General features: G+C 44.5%; 1 protein-coding gene across 1 annotated transcript in view; it reads left to right on the top strand.

The window, feature by feature from the left end:
- Nucleotides 1-17,726, top strand: part of M6PR (mannose-6-phosphate receptor, cation dependent) — a 69,214-nt gene that overhangs the window by 45,603 nt on the left and 5,885 nt on the right. The window contains exons 5-6 of the mRNA XM_069242959.1: nucleotides 27-157; nucleotides 534-660. Coding sequence (XP_069099060.1) covers nucleotides 27-157; nucleotides 534-660 — 258 coding nt within the window. The remainder of the gene's footprint in view (nucleotides 1-26; nucleotides 158-533; nucleotides 661-17,726) is intronic.

The raw sequence follows: 17,726 nt of genomic DNA, 5'->3' as shown, positions 1-17,726 counted from the left end.
GTGATTCTCTCTCTCTCCGTTTGTAGGCCAACTTCATGATGGTGAATGAAGAGCGAACCAAGGTTGAGGCCTGTTTTTATTTGTTTGAGATGGACAGCAGTGTGGCCTGCCCACCTGAAGACACGCGGCTGAGTGTGGGCTCCATCTTGCTCATAGTGTGAGTTTGTTACATACGAATGAAAATATTTGACTCTGGTTCTCTACTTTAGTGGTCATGCATGTGTAGATCCTGCCTAATTATTGTCTCTGTGTGGGCCCAACCATAATTCCCGTTATTTCTTGTGTGCAAGACCGAAACCTTTGTTCCTGTGCCTGAATCCTAATCTTGTCCTGTCTTTCCCCGTGCAAAAAAACCTTCTTGCTCCAGCTTGTGATCTAAAGTGAAGACTCTACTTTGCTTGCTTCCTGTCAAGACTCTTATCCTCTCTTTCATTCCTCACGCAAGGGGCTGTTGTTCCTGCCTCTTCGTACTGACTGAGTGACTTTTCCCTAGATTTTTGTTCTGTTAACACCTGTTTTCTCTCTGTCCATAGGCTCGCCTCGCTGGTTGCGTTGTACCTCATTGTAGGCTTTCTGTACCAACGCCTAGTTGTTGGAGCCAAGGGGATGGAGCAGATCCCCAACTACAGCTTTTGGCAGGACCTGGGCAACCTTATGGCGGTATGTATATAGGGGGGGTCCATTTTGGGTGCAGATGTGGTAGGAGAGGGAAATGAAGGTGTCTGCTCTAAACATCACCTGTGAATACTGCATGTTTGCCCAGCTGCTCTTTATTTGTGATGTAGCTCCACCCCCTCGTCTTTTCCTCCGGATAAATCTTCTCTCTCCTTCTCCCCTTCTTCTTCACCCTACCTTGCCCTCATTTACTTTCTCCTTAACCTATCTGTGCCCCTATTGCCTTTCATGTGTCTTCGCTCTGTCCTTCTAACTCTTCTTCTATGTATTCTCTTGTTATCCTTTTCCCTTATATGTGCACTTCATTTTGACTTTTGTTGCCTGACTGAACCCCCCTTTCCCTTCTCGTGTTACTTTCCCTCACCCTCTTTTGGCTCGCATGGTATGTCTCAACCTTCTCTCTACCTTTTTGTGAATTTCCCTTTCTCTGAACCTTCCCCCGTCTGTCACTTGTCTTTCCTCCCTCTTAAATGCATCACCTGTTGCCCATTCTGCCCACCTGCTTTGCCTCTCTAATTTGTAACTCTCATCGTATTCTTATCTCTCCTTCAGCGCTATTGTGCCCTTTTTTTGTCTATTCTCCCCTTGTAGCTTTTGTATTTTCTCCTTTTCGACCCCTCACCTTTCCCTTACCCCACTTCTTTTCTGATAACGTTTCAGATTTTCCTCCTAAGAGGGGTATTTGGTGGTTCAGAAGTGCAGGTGGTGGCCTAAAAATATGTGTATTGTTTATATAATGATATTCTCCGGCATTGTACATTTTGAAGATTCAGAATATTGAATCATTACCAGCCATCAGGTATCAGCCATCTTGGTAATTCTTGGTAATTCTAAACATTGAAGTAATTCTATGTATGTGACATTTGTATAGAGTGAACCTAGCCAAAAGGCAGCAGAGTGGAGCACAGGGTGGTCAAAGACAAGCACACAGTCAACGAGTGATGAGAGATAGCAGGTTCTGTTAAAAGAAGTGTACTGCTACTGCATCATGATGCTCTTAAAAGACTGCATCTTCAGCTGTTTCCTAAATTGGAGCAGTGTTGTGGTGGCCCTAATGAATGCGCAGATGTTGTTTTAGAATCCTGTTGTGTAGATGGAAAAGGCCTGCTGCCTTGTATTTTTTTCTCTTCTATACATCTTAGTCTCCAGTATAATAGCGTCCTGCTGTGTGGGTGGGGTGCTCTGGTAGTGCTGACTTTGTAAATGATGGAGCTGATTTTCAAGATGGTGTGGTCTAGTAAGGGGAGCCAATGTAGTTCTAATAGGAAAGGGGTGAATTGATCATATTTCTTCAGGGCCTGGATGAAATGTGCTGCAGCGTGTAGGATGTCCTTAAGGAGCACCAGTGTGTAATCTGGGAGACCATAGAAGAGGGGCTTGCCACCATCCATATATATGAGAGTACAAATCGTTTAACAGCAGTCCTGAAATAGTTTTCTGGGACAAACAGTTTCTCTATCTTTAGAGAAGCATGCTGGTACTAGGCCATCTTTGTGTTTTTGGCACTGTCTACCTTGAAGGGGAGGTTGGTGCCCATGCTGAATTCAAGTGACTTGCATTCAGTAAACGTTGGGGTTCAAAGCTGTCAAAGTTAATAAATGGGCCACATTTTTACTATTTCTTGCTTCTTGTTCTTGGCAAATGACAGAAATTTTGTCGTAGTGAGACTGGCTTTGAAGAAGGCGCTAGACATCCATGCCTGTAGATATATAATATTGTTTGTTGAGTATCACATTAACTTCTTTGAAACCTGCTATATGCCAGCCAATAAGGTGAATCTGCCAAGTACTCAATCCCCCCAAATGACCACATCATTCAAATTTCTGTCCCATATGATGTGTGAGTCCCTTGCCGAATTATGCTTTTCAATTACAAGATAATTTTATTTACTTTAGGTCTTCCCTGGAAAGTCAGTCCCCATACCCTACTGCATCCTATTATCCTGTAAAGTGTTATTTCTTGGCCTTTGCTCCAAAGAACTCAATTTTGAGACCATAGCTGAGGCCTCCATAGAGGGAGAACATCTTGGTTCAGGTCATGCACTGCTGGTCACCTGGAAAGTATATACTCTGAGGATCCTCAAAAATAATTCCTCTACTGGTCACAGTCTCACCACATGCCAATGAGAAATATAATGTGCCACATTTTTTTCATTCAAGGCCCTCAAGGATAGAGAGCAGTGTTTGCTTTACTCACGTAGAGAAGATCCACACGTTCCAAGAAGTCACATACAAATGTAGCACTTAGACACTTCAGTATCAAAGATGGCAGAAAATTAGGCGTGTTCAAAGGAACTGACCTCCTCCCCTAGGGAAACAACTTAAAATAGATTCCAAAATACAAGAAAACCTTCTACTGCTGCTGTGAGTCTCTCTGGGACAAATCAAAATTTACTCCCTAAAATGCTGCTGACAACTTTCTTGTCCACCATGGTCGGATTGTCCAAAACTGCTGTGACACTGCAGTTGACTAACTAGTCCACCTGACCCTCGTCTACAGTTCAGCCATCTTCCTCTTGATCAGCGAAGAGTTTGTTGTAAATGGAAAAGGGCTAGGAGTGTGACAGTGAGGATGAAAGTGCAGAGCCTTGTGATGCTGCTCATGCAGAAGAAATTCTGCACTTTGGGTTGACTTATTGGCTACACACTTCTCTAGGTAGCTCTGGGGTATTCCTGAGAAGTTGGAAGGGTTCTCTGATCCGTTTTAACAGGAGGAAGCTGAAGAATCTACTTTGGTTCTCTGCAGCCTCTTCAGTTAAGGTGTACCTATTTACCCACCTACCAAATTTCATGTATGTGCAAGTTTTACTGCTTTCCATTCTTATTAAAGCATGGGAATCAATAAACAGTGCAACACAACAGCAGATATAAGTTACTTGCCTGTAGTTACAGTTCACCTGCTTTTTGTATCGTTCATAGATTTACAGGTAGCCATCCCTTCTCCCGTCTTTGAAGCCTTCCCATTTGTGCTATACAAATGAGGTGAATGTACCAATGAACACACCATTTTGTTGCATAAGGCACGTTAATATTGTATTATGTTTTGGCTAGAATTACCAGAGACAAAAGGGAATGATTCAAGCTAGCAAGTCTATGAAAGATGCCAAGGCCGAATACATTTAAGCGACAGCTTAGTGACTTATTTTATTGAGGGAGCATTCCAGAGTATGCTTTGGGGGCCACAAAAAAGGGATTTGTCATTTTTTCTTTTCTCACTATTCACACCTCACTTTGGTGAAAAAGAAGTCCAGAAGGCATTTCAAAGCATGGGTTGTGCTTATTTGTGAAGTGAAATTTCTGAGAGTATTGGTAAAAATAAAGGGTATTGTTTTAAGACTGTTCTAAAGGTTGAGCAATTGCATTTACTTCATACCAAATAGGCTTTCAGGCATTGGCCTTGTGCAAGGATAGTGTTCTGCCCATATAACTGTTCATGAGTTCAGCATTTGTTTTTATAACCTAGATCTATACATGCCCATCAGAAACATTTTATAAGAATATGACATTTCCATGCCTTATCTTTGTGCTTCAGTGCCAGGAGAAGCTGTCTTTGAGCCAAAGATCAGCACTGGATCATTAGGTTAAAGCATGGTTCAGCATCATGGCATCCATCACTGATGGTTATAAACAGTGAATAGTTCCCATTTTTCAACATATGTTTTTACAAGGCTGCGTATGGGCTACATTGACTGGAAGTCAGATACTGTCTCACTTTAAAGAGTTTAAAATGAAAATTTAAATGCTCATAAAAGGGGGGGGGGGTAAATAGAATTAGGGAAATGAAGCCAGGTAAGCAGCTCCACACTGAAGCTGAAAAGCGAGATTCAATACCTTAAAAGTACTCAGGAGTCCAGTACGCCATCATGCTCCTTTCTCGCAATCACTTTACTTAATTTTGACAGAAACATTGGGTGCGGGCTTAAAATGAGTTTGCCATACGCACGCTGATGTTGGATAAAAGGGTGGTGTGTAATGACTTTAAAGGAGATTCCTTTGAAGGAGAACATTAAATACTGGTAAATTAATCTCTCGTTTATATCATAGTAATGTTCATGTTTAAAAGGCTTCCCGGTTACTCCCACACGGATGCTGTAAGTAGAAAGCTATCCACAAAGTGACGGGAGCACCTTTTTTTTTTTTTTTTTTTTTTTTTTTGCAACATAAGGGCCTGATTTAGAGTTTGGCAGAGGGGTTACAATTGTGACGGACATCTCGTCCTCCGTATTACGATGCCCATAGGCTACAATGGAATTGCAATATGGCGGACGGGATATCTGTCAGGTTTGTGGCCAAGTAACCCCCTCTGACGAACTCAGGCTGTGTAAGTCTTGGACTCTCCTACATATTTTAGTATCATTGGTTTACTTTGGGAACTATACATTTGCTTGCAGGAATGGAATTTTGTTAGACAAAGAGTGCGATTTGCCAACAGTTGTCAGGGTTTTCTGTGGTTTTCATTTGTCTAGCTAGTGAAGTAGAACCTTTCTTGCCCATAGCATAGTAAATGGCCTACAGGTTGGTTGAAAATAAGAAAGTAGTGTGCCGAAGGCAAAAGTCATAAACTGCAGAAAACTAATGCTGCATGCCTTAACAAATACTACCAGAAAAGCTGCCGTATATACATGACGTTGTAAAGAATCTTGTAGGTAGATTAAAGAAGGATCAATCAGTTCTTCCCAAAGTGCAATATGCCATCTTATGTTAGTGAAGGGCTTTCTGTAGGAGACCAAACTTAACACTCCCTGAAAAAAGTTAAATCTCCGGAGACATAGAAAAAGTAAATATGGTATTAGGCCTTTTCACAAAATCGTAAAACAGCATTCGTGATACAGGGGCCTTGAATTCAAATCATTTGTGCTCAAGCAGCCTATCAAGTGCCTGCGCTATGGTTTGGCTGTGAATATTACAAGTGATGAGGCAAGCTAGTGCATTTGACACCTTTAGTGGATCGAGACTGCTAATGGCAATGGGCAGATAAAGGCTGGTACTGTATTTTTGGCAGTTGCATTGTTAGGTTGGTAAGTGTGGATATTAATTAGAAATGTCTCCATTTCGCAGAGGCTCACTTGCTCCCAATATTATTCATCCAATCTTTCACCTGTCTTTGACTACCCCTCATATAATTTCACAACATTAGTGCACACATAAAAAGTCATGTTGCGTGGCGTGATTTCATATGGCTGCAGGTACAGTTGGAAAAAGAGGACTGGAGGAGAAGCAGACACCTGTCTGATGCCACAAAACTTAGTGACTACAAATGGAAACAAGCATTTGCAATGCAATGGGTCTCACATTTGCTCAAGTTAGAGATATTAGCATTGTAAGTTCCTAACTGGACTTTTTTTGCCACATAAATTGAAATTGAAAATGAAAAGTAAAAGAGTTGACATAAGCAAGCCAATTTAAAGCACTATGGCTGCCTTGAGCATTAGCGCGAAGGAGAGACACAAAAGGAAAAAGAAGTTTGCTCACAGTCAAACCTGTCTGAAAACATGTAATTATCCATGTAACAATGTTGATGGCCAAGAGAGTAACAAAATTGCCCGAAGGAGGGACAAACATAAAGCATTTACCAATGATAACAAAGGATTTTTGAAAGGCAAGCCCATGAACGAGTGAAAGTTATGGACGTGCGGTGGGCGTGGATAAAAGCCCACAGATAAGATTACAAAATGTCAGAGAGATTGCGCGCCCGACCTAAAAATGAAATGGATATATGTTCTGCCAGGTGGGAGGTATCAGACAATTAACACTCTTCTACTTCATGCTTACCTTTTACACAACAGCCCATCAGCTTGGTCTCCAGCTCTGGTCTTCCCCACCTCATTACTACTGCAAATCTGTTTCTGCCCTAGATCTTTTGTGACTTCATGGTCTGCTTTTGTTCCCATTTCTGTTGCTAATGAGTTCTACAATCCACTCAAAAGAACACGCAATGCCACATTTATTTTTTGGTCTTGGTTTCTCAGCTATAGTGTCTGTTAGTATCTCTCCTCAACCATTTCACTGATTTACAAAGCCTCCCATGTGCTTTCCCTCGTTTCGGGGTCAACTGAGTAATGCTCAGGAAAACAGTAAGTAGAATACGTGCCTCAGGCTATCTCTTCTTTTACCCTTGTGTCAATGGCAGGGCCTACCAAAACTGTTGCATCTGTTCATCCACTATCCGTAAAAATATAATAGTCACCCTTCAATTAAAAAACAAAAAACTGTAGAATAAAAATAGATATTTTTGATTCCTTTTCTGTACCGGCCCTACTGCTGAATTCAAATGGCTGGCACGTCCTGTGACTCCAGGGCAAATGCGAATGGCGGATTTGCAACATGGAATCGTGAGTTCTTACTAAGAGGGACGGTGACTGTGCCTCCAAGCGCAGGATTAAATATACAACAGGCACCGGAGGGGGCCTGAGGGGATGGGATGCTGGCTCCTTTCGTGTGCACGTGTGCCAAGTACCACCCTTTTAATCAAGAGGTCGACGTTCATTCGGGTAACTTTGGTTCCGTTTGGAAAGTGTTAAGAGAACACGACATTTAAGAAACAAGGAAATGTGAAGAGGAATCAATAGGAGAGATGGCAATGACAAAAGAGGGGAAGTGCAGAAACTGTACAGAGAGTGGTACGGGGATTAGAAATAGAGAGATTCGGCTCTGGGGATAGGAAAACGAGTTGGACAGTGACAGAACACAGAGGGGCAGTAACGGAGAGATGGAGCAACAATAGAATGAGGTAGCTGTGATCAGTGTTTGCTAGCAAGCGAGGAGACGGCAGAAGACAAAAATATTGTGACAATACAGGGGCAGCGAGAAGAGAAAGATATAGCAAGAATCAGTCACAAGAGGGAGAAAAATGACTGGAGAGAGTTAAAGAAGGGGAAATGAGAGATGGATCGAGAGGGGGTGCAGTAACAAAAGGGAGCAAGCGAGATCGCGCTGGAGCAAAAGATAATGAAGTTATCGCAAGGACCCTTTGATTCAAATGACGTCAGAGAGTTGACCCCCCCCCCCACTCGGCCCTCTGTTGCCTGACGTGTGTGTAAGGTCGGCGGCTTCGGTGGGGCAAGGACGCAAAAATACAGAAAGTAAATATAAAAACTTGTGTATTCATGTGTTTACGGCATCTGCCGTGACGTCTGAGGCCAAGGATAGTTCAAACCAGGGGTAGCAGCGGCTGCTCGTGGTGGACATCCATGAAGCAGTATGTTTCTTAAGTGATTGTGGCAATATTTCCAAAATTCCTTTCTCCTGTCGCGATGTAGTTCATAGCAAACCGTCCATTCTGATTCGATTATTTAGAATAAAACTTCTCTGTGTGTTTTTTGAGCGTGATGTTCCCAGGACAGCTTCTGTTTGCACCACAGAATGTCGTGCTTGGCTCGCTTCGGGGTAGGAGTTAAGGGTTTTTTAAGCAGTGTTGAGTGTCTCATGAACAAGACAGATCCTGGCGGCTGATACTCATTTGTGGCTTAATGTTTAGGGCCCCATGGAGTTTGCCTGAAAATGTAACTGATTTCCGCTGCTGAGGTGCCGCTTCGAAGATGCAAAGCGCCCTTTCACCAGGAGATAAGTTCAGTCGGGTGAAGTCAGTAATTTTTGTTAAGCCACATTTGTGAAGGCCATAAATAACGCTCTCAGCGTGCCCGTTAAACTGCATTTCCATAGCGCTACACTTCAGAACAAACATTTGGAATACAATAGTCTCGTGTTTGCTCGAGTTAGAGCTCAGAGCGTTGTAAATTACTGACTGGACTTTTATTGCCAGACAGACTGAAAATAACAAAAGGAAGAGAGCGAGGGTGAGCTGGCCCTGGAAAAACGCCCCTCTGCTGTTGCTTTATGTTTACAGAGGGAGGTGGTGAGGAGGAGGGACTGAACAAGCACCCACACTGTTGAGGTGAAACAGGCAAATGCCAAAAAAAAGTCCCTTACAGAAGAGATAAACAGGACACAGCGTAATTACTCAGTACTTTGTGCTGCTCCCAAAGTGAAAAAAGGCAGGACAAAGAGGCAGAACTGACCACTAGCAAGCAAGGATTTTTGAAGGACACTGCAACTAACAAATCAGAACATTGGAACTCACTCTATTGTATACTTTAGTATACAGCAGGCTGAACGCTAACGCTCAACCTAAAAAGAAGGGTTGGGAGAGGGCAGTGTTACAGGATTCTGTAGGCCTTTCAGTAGTGTCATCAATGTTGAATGCTGTTGAACAGTCCAAAAGGAATCAAAAGCAAATGCTGCCATCATTGTTGGCACATTAAGCGTCCTCTGATTGGCCAGTGAGAGCAGACTCGATGCCCCTGCAAGAGAAAAATCAGGAACGGACTAAGATTCAAGATAGATTTTAGTGGCGTAGGAGCAGGGGATGGGTCAAAGGTTGCTGTTGCACAATGATGAGGAGAAGGTTGATTGGAAAGAACAGATGATTGATGGAATGCGGAACAATGCAAACATTCACCTCCAGTCACAGATCTGGGTTTAATCCAGCCATTTTTTTGCTTCTGCTCGCCACGCCACCCCAGTTTGTACCCAGCCATATTCAAATCAATCTTGACCCTGCTCCCCATGGGAACACTCCAGCCCGATCTGCCAGGCCAGTACCTCCCTGGACCGGTAACAAGTATCGTGGGTCCGGTTTCAGGGTATGTGACAAGACTGAGGAATTACTTGACTGCATGATGTGGACTCCCAACTGGACACCAGTGACAATGAAGTTCATCCTGTTTTTCCAAAGGATCGGAGGTTACTATTTCTTTAAACAAAACTACCTGAAAGCGGAAGGAGCAGAGCTGCTATATCTTCCTGTTCCTTGACCCAGAAGTCATTGTCAGTGGGAGAGCAAAAGAGGAAGCTCTGAATTTCCCATCAAGAGGACAGACAGGAGAAGCCAGGAAATCGTTAGCAGGAGAGCTGCCCAATCGATAGACGCCAGTCGACGACGCAAGTCTACAAAGACCACCCGGGTGTCAGACGCTGGAGGACGCCACTCTCCCAAAACCCCCGGACCAAAAGAGGGAAGGAGCTGAGGACACCAAAGAGAGAAACTGACACGGAGTTTCACGATGACAGGCTCTACATCCCATCCATGTTACAGAAGGGACGTGGCTAGACCAAGTGCGTGCTAGGGTTTTGACATGGGGGCGGCGGGACCAAAGGAATACTGAGCGTACGTAAGGGTCGAGGACTAGTGAATCTTTTTTTTTTCCCCCTTTAACCAGCACATCATTGGGCAAATGGGAAGTGTCAATAGGTGTACAATCATAATCCCACGGGTCATTGGTTGTCAGCACTTGTACTCTGTGAAGTGTCCTTTACATCAATACCTCTCACTGCTAAATACCAAAATCCACATGACTTTTAAACACCACCATTTCTGGGTGAAATTGATGAAGAGTATTGCCGTCAACAGAGAGCGGAGTCTTACCTGCACTTATTTCTTTGCTTATTCCGAGAGTCTGAGCGGGAAACCTCTGACGCCTGGATGATAAAAGGAGAGACCCCAGGAATCAGGATATTTCTTCATCCTATACACTGTCCTCTCCTCATAAATAAATCCAACTAATAAGAAACATACATTTGCGTATCTTTCTTCTTGGAAGCCCAAATCTGACAAGTGGTGGAGAATGCGGGCAGAGGCCCATCTGGACAAGATGGAAAACGTTGTGCAACAGCTACGAGAAGGACACATGAAATTGGAATGGGCTCTTGCCGAAGACATGAATCAAGCAGAAATCGCCTGCATTGTGTTTACCAACACCATAAGAGCACAAGGGAAAACTGTCAGAAGGTCAAATGCAACTGAGTACTGGCATTGCTGAGAGTAGAAACTAACCCGCTCTAGGGGCAGCCATACCCCTACAGAAGTATGTTTCTGTGAGGATCTGCTGACCTTCTTCCTCAGCTTGGAGTGGGCTGCAAGAGCCAACACTTAGCCGGTTGATCGTGGGCCCTTTTGTCTTGTCCCTCTACTAACTGGAGAACCTCAAGCGGCCTATCATTTAGCTAATAAGGATGGCACCACGAGTTATGGAGATACAACAAAAGTTATTATGGACCATTTAGACTCTGATGATCCGACTCATTGCTTCAAGTTATTTAGAAAGAAGGGAATAGCAGGGGAGAAACGCCCAAAGCACTGTTCTATAAAATGAAGGCCGCTGCAGACCAGTGGTTAAAACCTCAGGAATCCAGTAAAGAGGAAATAATGGACAAAATATACCTCAAGCAATACCTGGAAGCGCTACCCTTCCGCACGCAGAAGTGGTTGAGACAACACACAAGTTTAACACTTGAGCACGCAGTAGAAATGGCTGTCTTATTTTCACGCCTCTCCGAATTGGATAGACCGGGCAAGATGATCCCAGCCTTAACTTACAAAGGGGACCAGAAACAGTATAAAAACCAAGAGGTCATCAAAAGCAGGAATTACAAACCTGACCCTGTAATTACTCTTGGTCCATAGTGCTATGATTGTGGGGAATGGAGTCATATCGTTCTTTCCTGTAAACACAGAAAAGAAAATACCAAAGAGGATCCAATAGATATCAGTTTCGCACCCAGTCTCGTGCTGTACACTCGAGATGGGAGCAACTTATTATGTAATTCTGTTTGTTAATGACCACTGGATAAATGCCCTCTTAAAGTCTGGTTGTAGACAGACAGTGGTCAGGGCTTCTCTTATCCTCCATTCACAGATCATTAAAGGCAAGTTTGTGGAAATACGCTGCATACATGGGGATATAAAGACCTACCCAGTGGCTCACCTAACGCTGAGGTAGGGGTACTTCCTACTCTCCCGGAAGAAATCATCCTTGCAACACATAATCCCTTCTTTTTAGACCTCTTGCAGAGACGCTTAAAGTCTTGTCATCGAGGGTGAGCCCAACCTTTTCCCAAAATGCACTCCTTACACCTAACCCCTGGGTTTTCAACAAAAATTCAGACTGTGCCAGTTGAATGACAGTTCCTTGCTGCATGTGTGGCAGACAGCTAGAAGTCAACAAGAAAACCCCACTTCTTTATACCCCAAATTCATCATCCAGAAGGGATTGCTATACCGAGTTGGGCGGCCGAATGACGAGCCACAATTGCTGATATATCTAGAATTTAGGGAACAGGTATTGTTCTTCGCAAACTCTCATCCATTGGCAGGTCATTGTGGGACTGAAAAGACAAGCCAGGCGATTTTACGCTACTTTTACTGAGCTGGTATTTATGCTCCGGTCAAGCAATACTGTCAGACCTGTGAAGTATACCAGAAGAAAAAAAAACCTTATTGACCTCCTGGAGTACCCCTATAAAATCATCAAGAAGATCGGTTGTGTTACTTATCGCCTAGAGATCTCTCCTAACAAATATATCATATCAACCTTCTAAAAAAATGGTTGGGTCTTTCTCCTATAACAGTGCAGACAACTATACCTACCGAAAGCACAGTTAGAGGGATAAATATTAATCAGGGCCTTCTAGCGACAGAAAAAACAGACCTAAACCATCTCTTGTGATTGTCTACCAGCATCTTCTCTGATCTACCAGGAAGAACACATCTAGCAGTCCATTCCATTACTACTCAAGAAGGGGTGGACATAAAAAAAAAAAAAGACCATACAGAATTCCAGCTACCCGTCGTCAGGCTCTGCAGGCAGAGGTACAACAAATGTTAAAGATGGGTGTCATTGTGCCTTCCACCAGTAATTAGTTTTCCCCTTTCATGCTCGCACCCTTACAGCAGCATACCTTTTTGCTTAGACTTCAGAACTGTAAACCAAGTCTCTAAGTTAGATAGTTACCCCCTACCATGGGTAGACAAATTAATTGAACAATTAGGAGAAGCCCAATACATCATCACCATTGACCTCACGAAGGGCTATTGGCAAGTCACATTAAACCCAAAAAGATCAGGAAAAGACAGAATTTGCTACTCCCGACAGCCACTGTCAGTTCACTGTGCTGCCTTTTGGCCTGCATGATGCACCAGCCACCTTTCAAGGGCTCATGAATACTCTACTTCAACATCATCACCAGTACTCTACTGCTTACTTAGATGACATTGTGTTTTATAGTAGGAGCTCGTCAGAACTCTTGCAGCACCTGCGAGCCATTTTTTCTGAACTTCAACAAGCCCAGTTACATATCAATGCAAAGAAATCTAAGTTTGCCCATCGAGAGGTCAACTATCTTGTTTATCTTTTGCATGAGGGTGTCATAGAACCCCAACTTGGAAAAAGTAAGTCATAACAGGTACACCATTCCTATCAACAAGATGAGAAATGAGAGCATTCCTGGGGCTTTTAGGTTATTGTCAGAGATTTATACATATTATTCTGAGATCTCAGCCCCTCTCACTGATCTCCTGAAAAGAACAAATATCTCCTCTAAAGCTTTCAAGCAGCCCTCAGAGCCTACCCTGGCTGCTTTCCAAAAGTTGAAATAGGCTCTTACTATCGGACCTGTCCTGCTTTCCCCTGACTCCACTAAGACCATTTTTTGCAAACCGATGCGTTGGCCATGGGAATCAGGGCTGTCCTTTCTCAGGAAAATTCGAAAGGGCAAGAACAATCTATCTGCTATATTAGCAGGAACCGGTTCCCTCTGGAACAGGTCTACCCCACAATTGAAAAAGAATGTCTTGCGCTTAAGTGGGCTATTGCGAAGTTGCACTGTTACCTGGAAGGTAGACCTTTCATAGTGTACACTGATCATGCCCCTCTCACATGGCTCTATCGAAATAAAGGGAGCAATGACAGAATGTTGAGTTGCTTTCTGTCCCTCCAGCCTTACCATTTTGAGGTCGGTCATAGAAAAGGCAGAGACCAGGGTAATGCAGACTCTCTTTCTAGGTTTCCCCTTCTCCCCAATTTGGAAAATCCCAGAGAGCAGTTATGTGACCAGGCTGAGGAATTACCTGACTGCATGCTGTGGACTACCCATCAGGACGCCAGTGACAAGGACGTTCATCTTGTTTCCCCACAGGTTCGGGGTTACTGTATCTTTAAATAAAACTCCCTGAAACCGGAAGGGGAGGAGCAGAAACAGGGCCTCTACAACTAGACCTATATCTTCCAGCTCCCTGACCCGAAAGTCGTTGTCAGTGGGAGAGCAAAAGAGGAAGCACTGAATTCTCCCTGGAGAGAGGAGACCATAGAAGCCTGGGGATCGTTAACAGGAGAGATGCCCAAGCGACAGACGCCGGAGGACGCAGAGTCTACGAAGACCACCCAAGCAACAGGTGCCGGATTTCGCCACTCTCCCAACACCATCGGACCCACAGAGGGAAGGCACTGAGGATGCTGAAGGGAGAAATGGAGACGGAGTTTCATGCTGATGTCCATACCGGGTGCAGTGGCCTATTTGTGCCCTTGGGGATTGCAAGTTTTTCCTCGAAAGTCAACACCAGAGAATTCAGACCGGAAGGAAGTGATGGAATGTGCACCCTTCCAGCACTATCCCCAGTGCAACTGTAAGTATCCTTCGTCAGGTTGCCATGATGTCTACAATCTCTGCCTGTCCCCTGAATGCAATCCCCTTCAGTGAGCTCTGCTTCAACAGCCAGATCCAGAGTTGGAGGCACTGATACTGCTGAAAATGCAGGCGGTACTGTACTCCGCTCAGAAGTGTCTCTATCTATGTTGTCACTGGAAATATTGTGGCAAAATCTCCACTACTTAAGCCCTCAGACACACCGTCCTCAGTCATGGCTCGCCTTAGAAGAAGAGCTGCCCTGGAAGATCCGTTGGGCCATCTCCTGCATTTTCAACCACTGCCTCCACCTCACCAACCTCTACCACCACTCTCAAGCATACCACTTGTCTACCTTCTTCAGAGTTGCATGACCACCCATATTTATTCAGACCCTGGCAGGATATATTAACCACCCTACCCTTATGAACAGCCCTGAGACGACACAGCCTACCCTAGGTCATCCAGAGGGGAGTTAAACACCTCAAAGTGGACATGCATGTGTGGGGTACAAGCAAAAGAGGACTTCTTAGTGGCCATTCTTTGAAAGTCTGAACACAAAATCCAGTTTCTACCCATGCTTAAAGGCATGCTTAAATCTGCCCCAGATAATTGTAAGAAGCTGCTGAAGTCTAAGGAGATGACACCTAGGGTATAAGGAAAAAGTATAGGCCCTCACCAAGCAACCCCATTTATATCTGGGGCCAGGTTACGCCTGACTGTCTGGTTCACAGACTCCACCAAAGCCGCTGTCCTTCCAGCAGTGAGGAGAGCAAAAGACTAGATGCTGTGGGCAAAAGAGTATCAGTAGGGGCAGCCACACACACACACTGGCACTAGCCATTTCCGTCAGTCTCCTCTCCAGGTACTCTTTAATTTCCATGTGAGGGTGGATTTAGGAACTTGTCAAACTCTACCCAGATGAGTATAGAAAGAAGGGGGATGAGACAGTGTTCGAAGGCAATGCCATCTCATAAGCCAACATTTAGTAAGCGATAACGCTGCAGACGCAGCTTACAGGGCCATTAAGACTAGCGTCCTCTCCAGGAGATACGCCTAACTTCCCATATATCTGGGTTTAACCCCAAAGTCCAGAAGCATATCCTGAAGCTCTTGTTTGATTGGGAGCATCTCTTTGGCCGCCAGGTTGACAAGATGCTAGATAAAATAAGAAAGGCATGGAGATCGCAAAGTCCATTGGTGCCCTGCAAACTCCAGCTGCACGAGGGAAATAGCAGCAGAGGGGAGGAAACAGTGCTAGATCTCTAAACCAGTCTGTCTTATAGCAGACAGCAGCACAAAATTCACCTGCAGGGTAGGGGTATGCCAGGGGTGTATACTGAGAAAATAACAAGGGCAAGGTCAGAGATGGAATAAGTAAAAGGACTTCCACTTCTATGCAGTGACTTACCCACACCCACAACCCCAATCCCATGACGCATGTCTGAGGGAGAAGATAAGATTTTCTCTCCCGCTCAGAAGAAACCAAGGCAGACCGATGGGTTTTAGCAGCCACTCCTCTGACTCGCAGCCTGGAACGTATCACTAGCCCTCCCAACATTCCACACTGTAGATATTCCCTCAGCCGAGACCATCTCCTGCTAGTTGAGAAAGAGGTACAAGCGCTCCTCCATAAAGGTGTGGAAGAGAGGGTGCCTCAACTCAACCAGGGAAAGGTTGTGAACTCTCTTAACTTCCTCATTCCCAAGCAGAATAACTCCCTCAGGCCCATCCTGAACCTCAGGCCTCTGTACCAGATTGGAACAACTCTATATTAAAACCTTGCTAGACATCATGGGGGTCACCATTGCTCCAAGGTTGTTCACAAAGTGCGTAGCAGTGGTGGTTGCCCATCAGCTAGAGGTTTCCGCACTCACATCTTCTCCTGTTTAGACTATTGACTGATCAAGAGTGGCAAAAGACAGCAGTGCCATCGTGCACAGCTAAGAAGCAATTTTCCTGCTCCATAGCTTGTGATTCCACATAAATGCTATCAAGTCCAACCTTTACAGATCCAACACTTCCTGATGTCTGTGTTGAGTGCTGTTAAAGAGAAAAACTACCCCGACCACGAGAGTGTGTTGACATTCCAGCTGCTGCTGCCTCTTTCCCTGCCCAGTCGTCAGCTCTTGGTCACTTTTCCTCCTCTCCCACTCCTCCCATGCATGGTGAGTAAAATAAGACATGCCCTTGATGTCATGTTGGTGACTCCCACTTAGTCCATAGAGCCCTGGTACTCCATGCTTCTGAAAATGTCTTTTAGCCCCAATGACAAGCTTATGATCAAGCCAGACCTTCTCACCCATAGACAAGGCCAGATCAGACACCTAGACTGCTCAGCCTAGCGATCTGGCACCTAATGTCCATGAGTTTGGCTATTTCAACTAACCCCAGGAATGGATAGCCTTTCTGCGGAAGGCAAATAGGCCTACCACATGCCTGTTACGTGACAATAGCAAAAGGTTTGCCCATTACTGCCTTTTGAAAAATACAAACCCCCAGAAGGCGAACGTCCAGGAACATATCCAGTCGCGGAGGACCACATTCAGTAGTGGATAGAGTTACACACACACTAAATGGCAAAGGAGCTTTTTTTTATTATATTGACGGGGCCACACCTTTTTGCAAGTCGGATTAGCTCTTTGTAGCCTTCGTGAAACCTTTCAAAGATCATCCTATCACTAAGGCAGATATAGCAACATGGATAGTCAAGTGCATCCACACCCGAACTCCAAAGTTAAGTGATTCTTACCTGTACCCCCTAGGGCATACTCCATCCGTACGAAAGAGACAACCATCGCTTTCTTAGGGAACGTTGTGCAGACTGACATCTGCAAAGAAGGTTTGTGGTCAATTACACACCACACACTTATGAAGCACCACTGTGTGGACATCTTAGCCTACCAGCAGGCTGCGGTTAGCCAGAGAGTTCTCATGACTTTGTTCTAGACATCTGCAACATGTACTTGCTTGCCAATGTTCTGGAGGGCACTGCTTTACAGTCTATGCAGAACATGTGTATCTTCAGGCACGCGTGCTACGATTGGTAAATGTTGCTTACCCAGCAAGAATCTGTTTTCAGCATGTAATGCTGGAAGTCCATATGCACCCGCCCTTCTCTCGCAGAAGCTTGTGACGATTGCAGATCGCTACTTCCATCACTCAATCGGCACTGCACAATACACATGGTGAACCATGCTAGGTTCACTTGACACTTCATAGACATTTTTACCCGTTGTGCGAAAAATTAACATAGAGTCGGTGACCCTGCACATTGTGGAGTGGCAGCACAACTCATGACTCAAAAGCTTCTTCTAAGAAAACCAACTTGCAAATGTTCCAGCCCAACACTAGATGGCAGGAGTGTGCAAAGCCTGTGAGTCTAAAGCAATATATGTTACAGATTCTTAGAGTATATAACATACATCTTTCCTAGATACCGTGTCCAAATTCATTATTCCTCATAGTGGTGTGCATGGTTCCTTTTTCCCTGAAAACCGTGTGCTTGACTAAATAATCCCCACGATAGAGTGCCTGGATAAATATTCCCTAATATAGTGTTCCAAAATTAAAATTTTCCAGAATAGTGTTTGC

The sequence above is a fragment of the Pleurodeles waltl genome, chromosome 7, assembly GCF_031143425.1.
Source record: "Pleurodeles waltl isolate 20211129_DDA chromosome 7, aPleWal1.hap1.20221129, whole genome shotgun sequence".
In the NCBI taxonomy this organism is placed as follows: domain Eukaryota; kingdom Metazoa; phylum Chordata; class Amphibia; order Caudata; family Salamandridae; genus Pleurodeles; species Pleurodeles waltl.
This window is presented reverse-complemented; position numbering and strand designations above follow the sequence as displayed.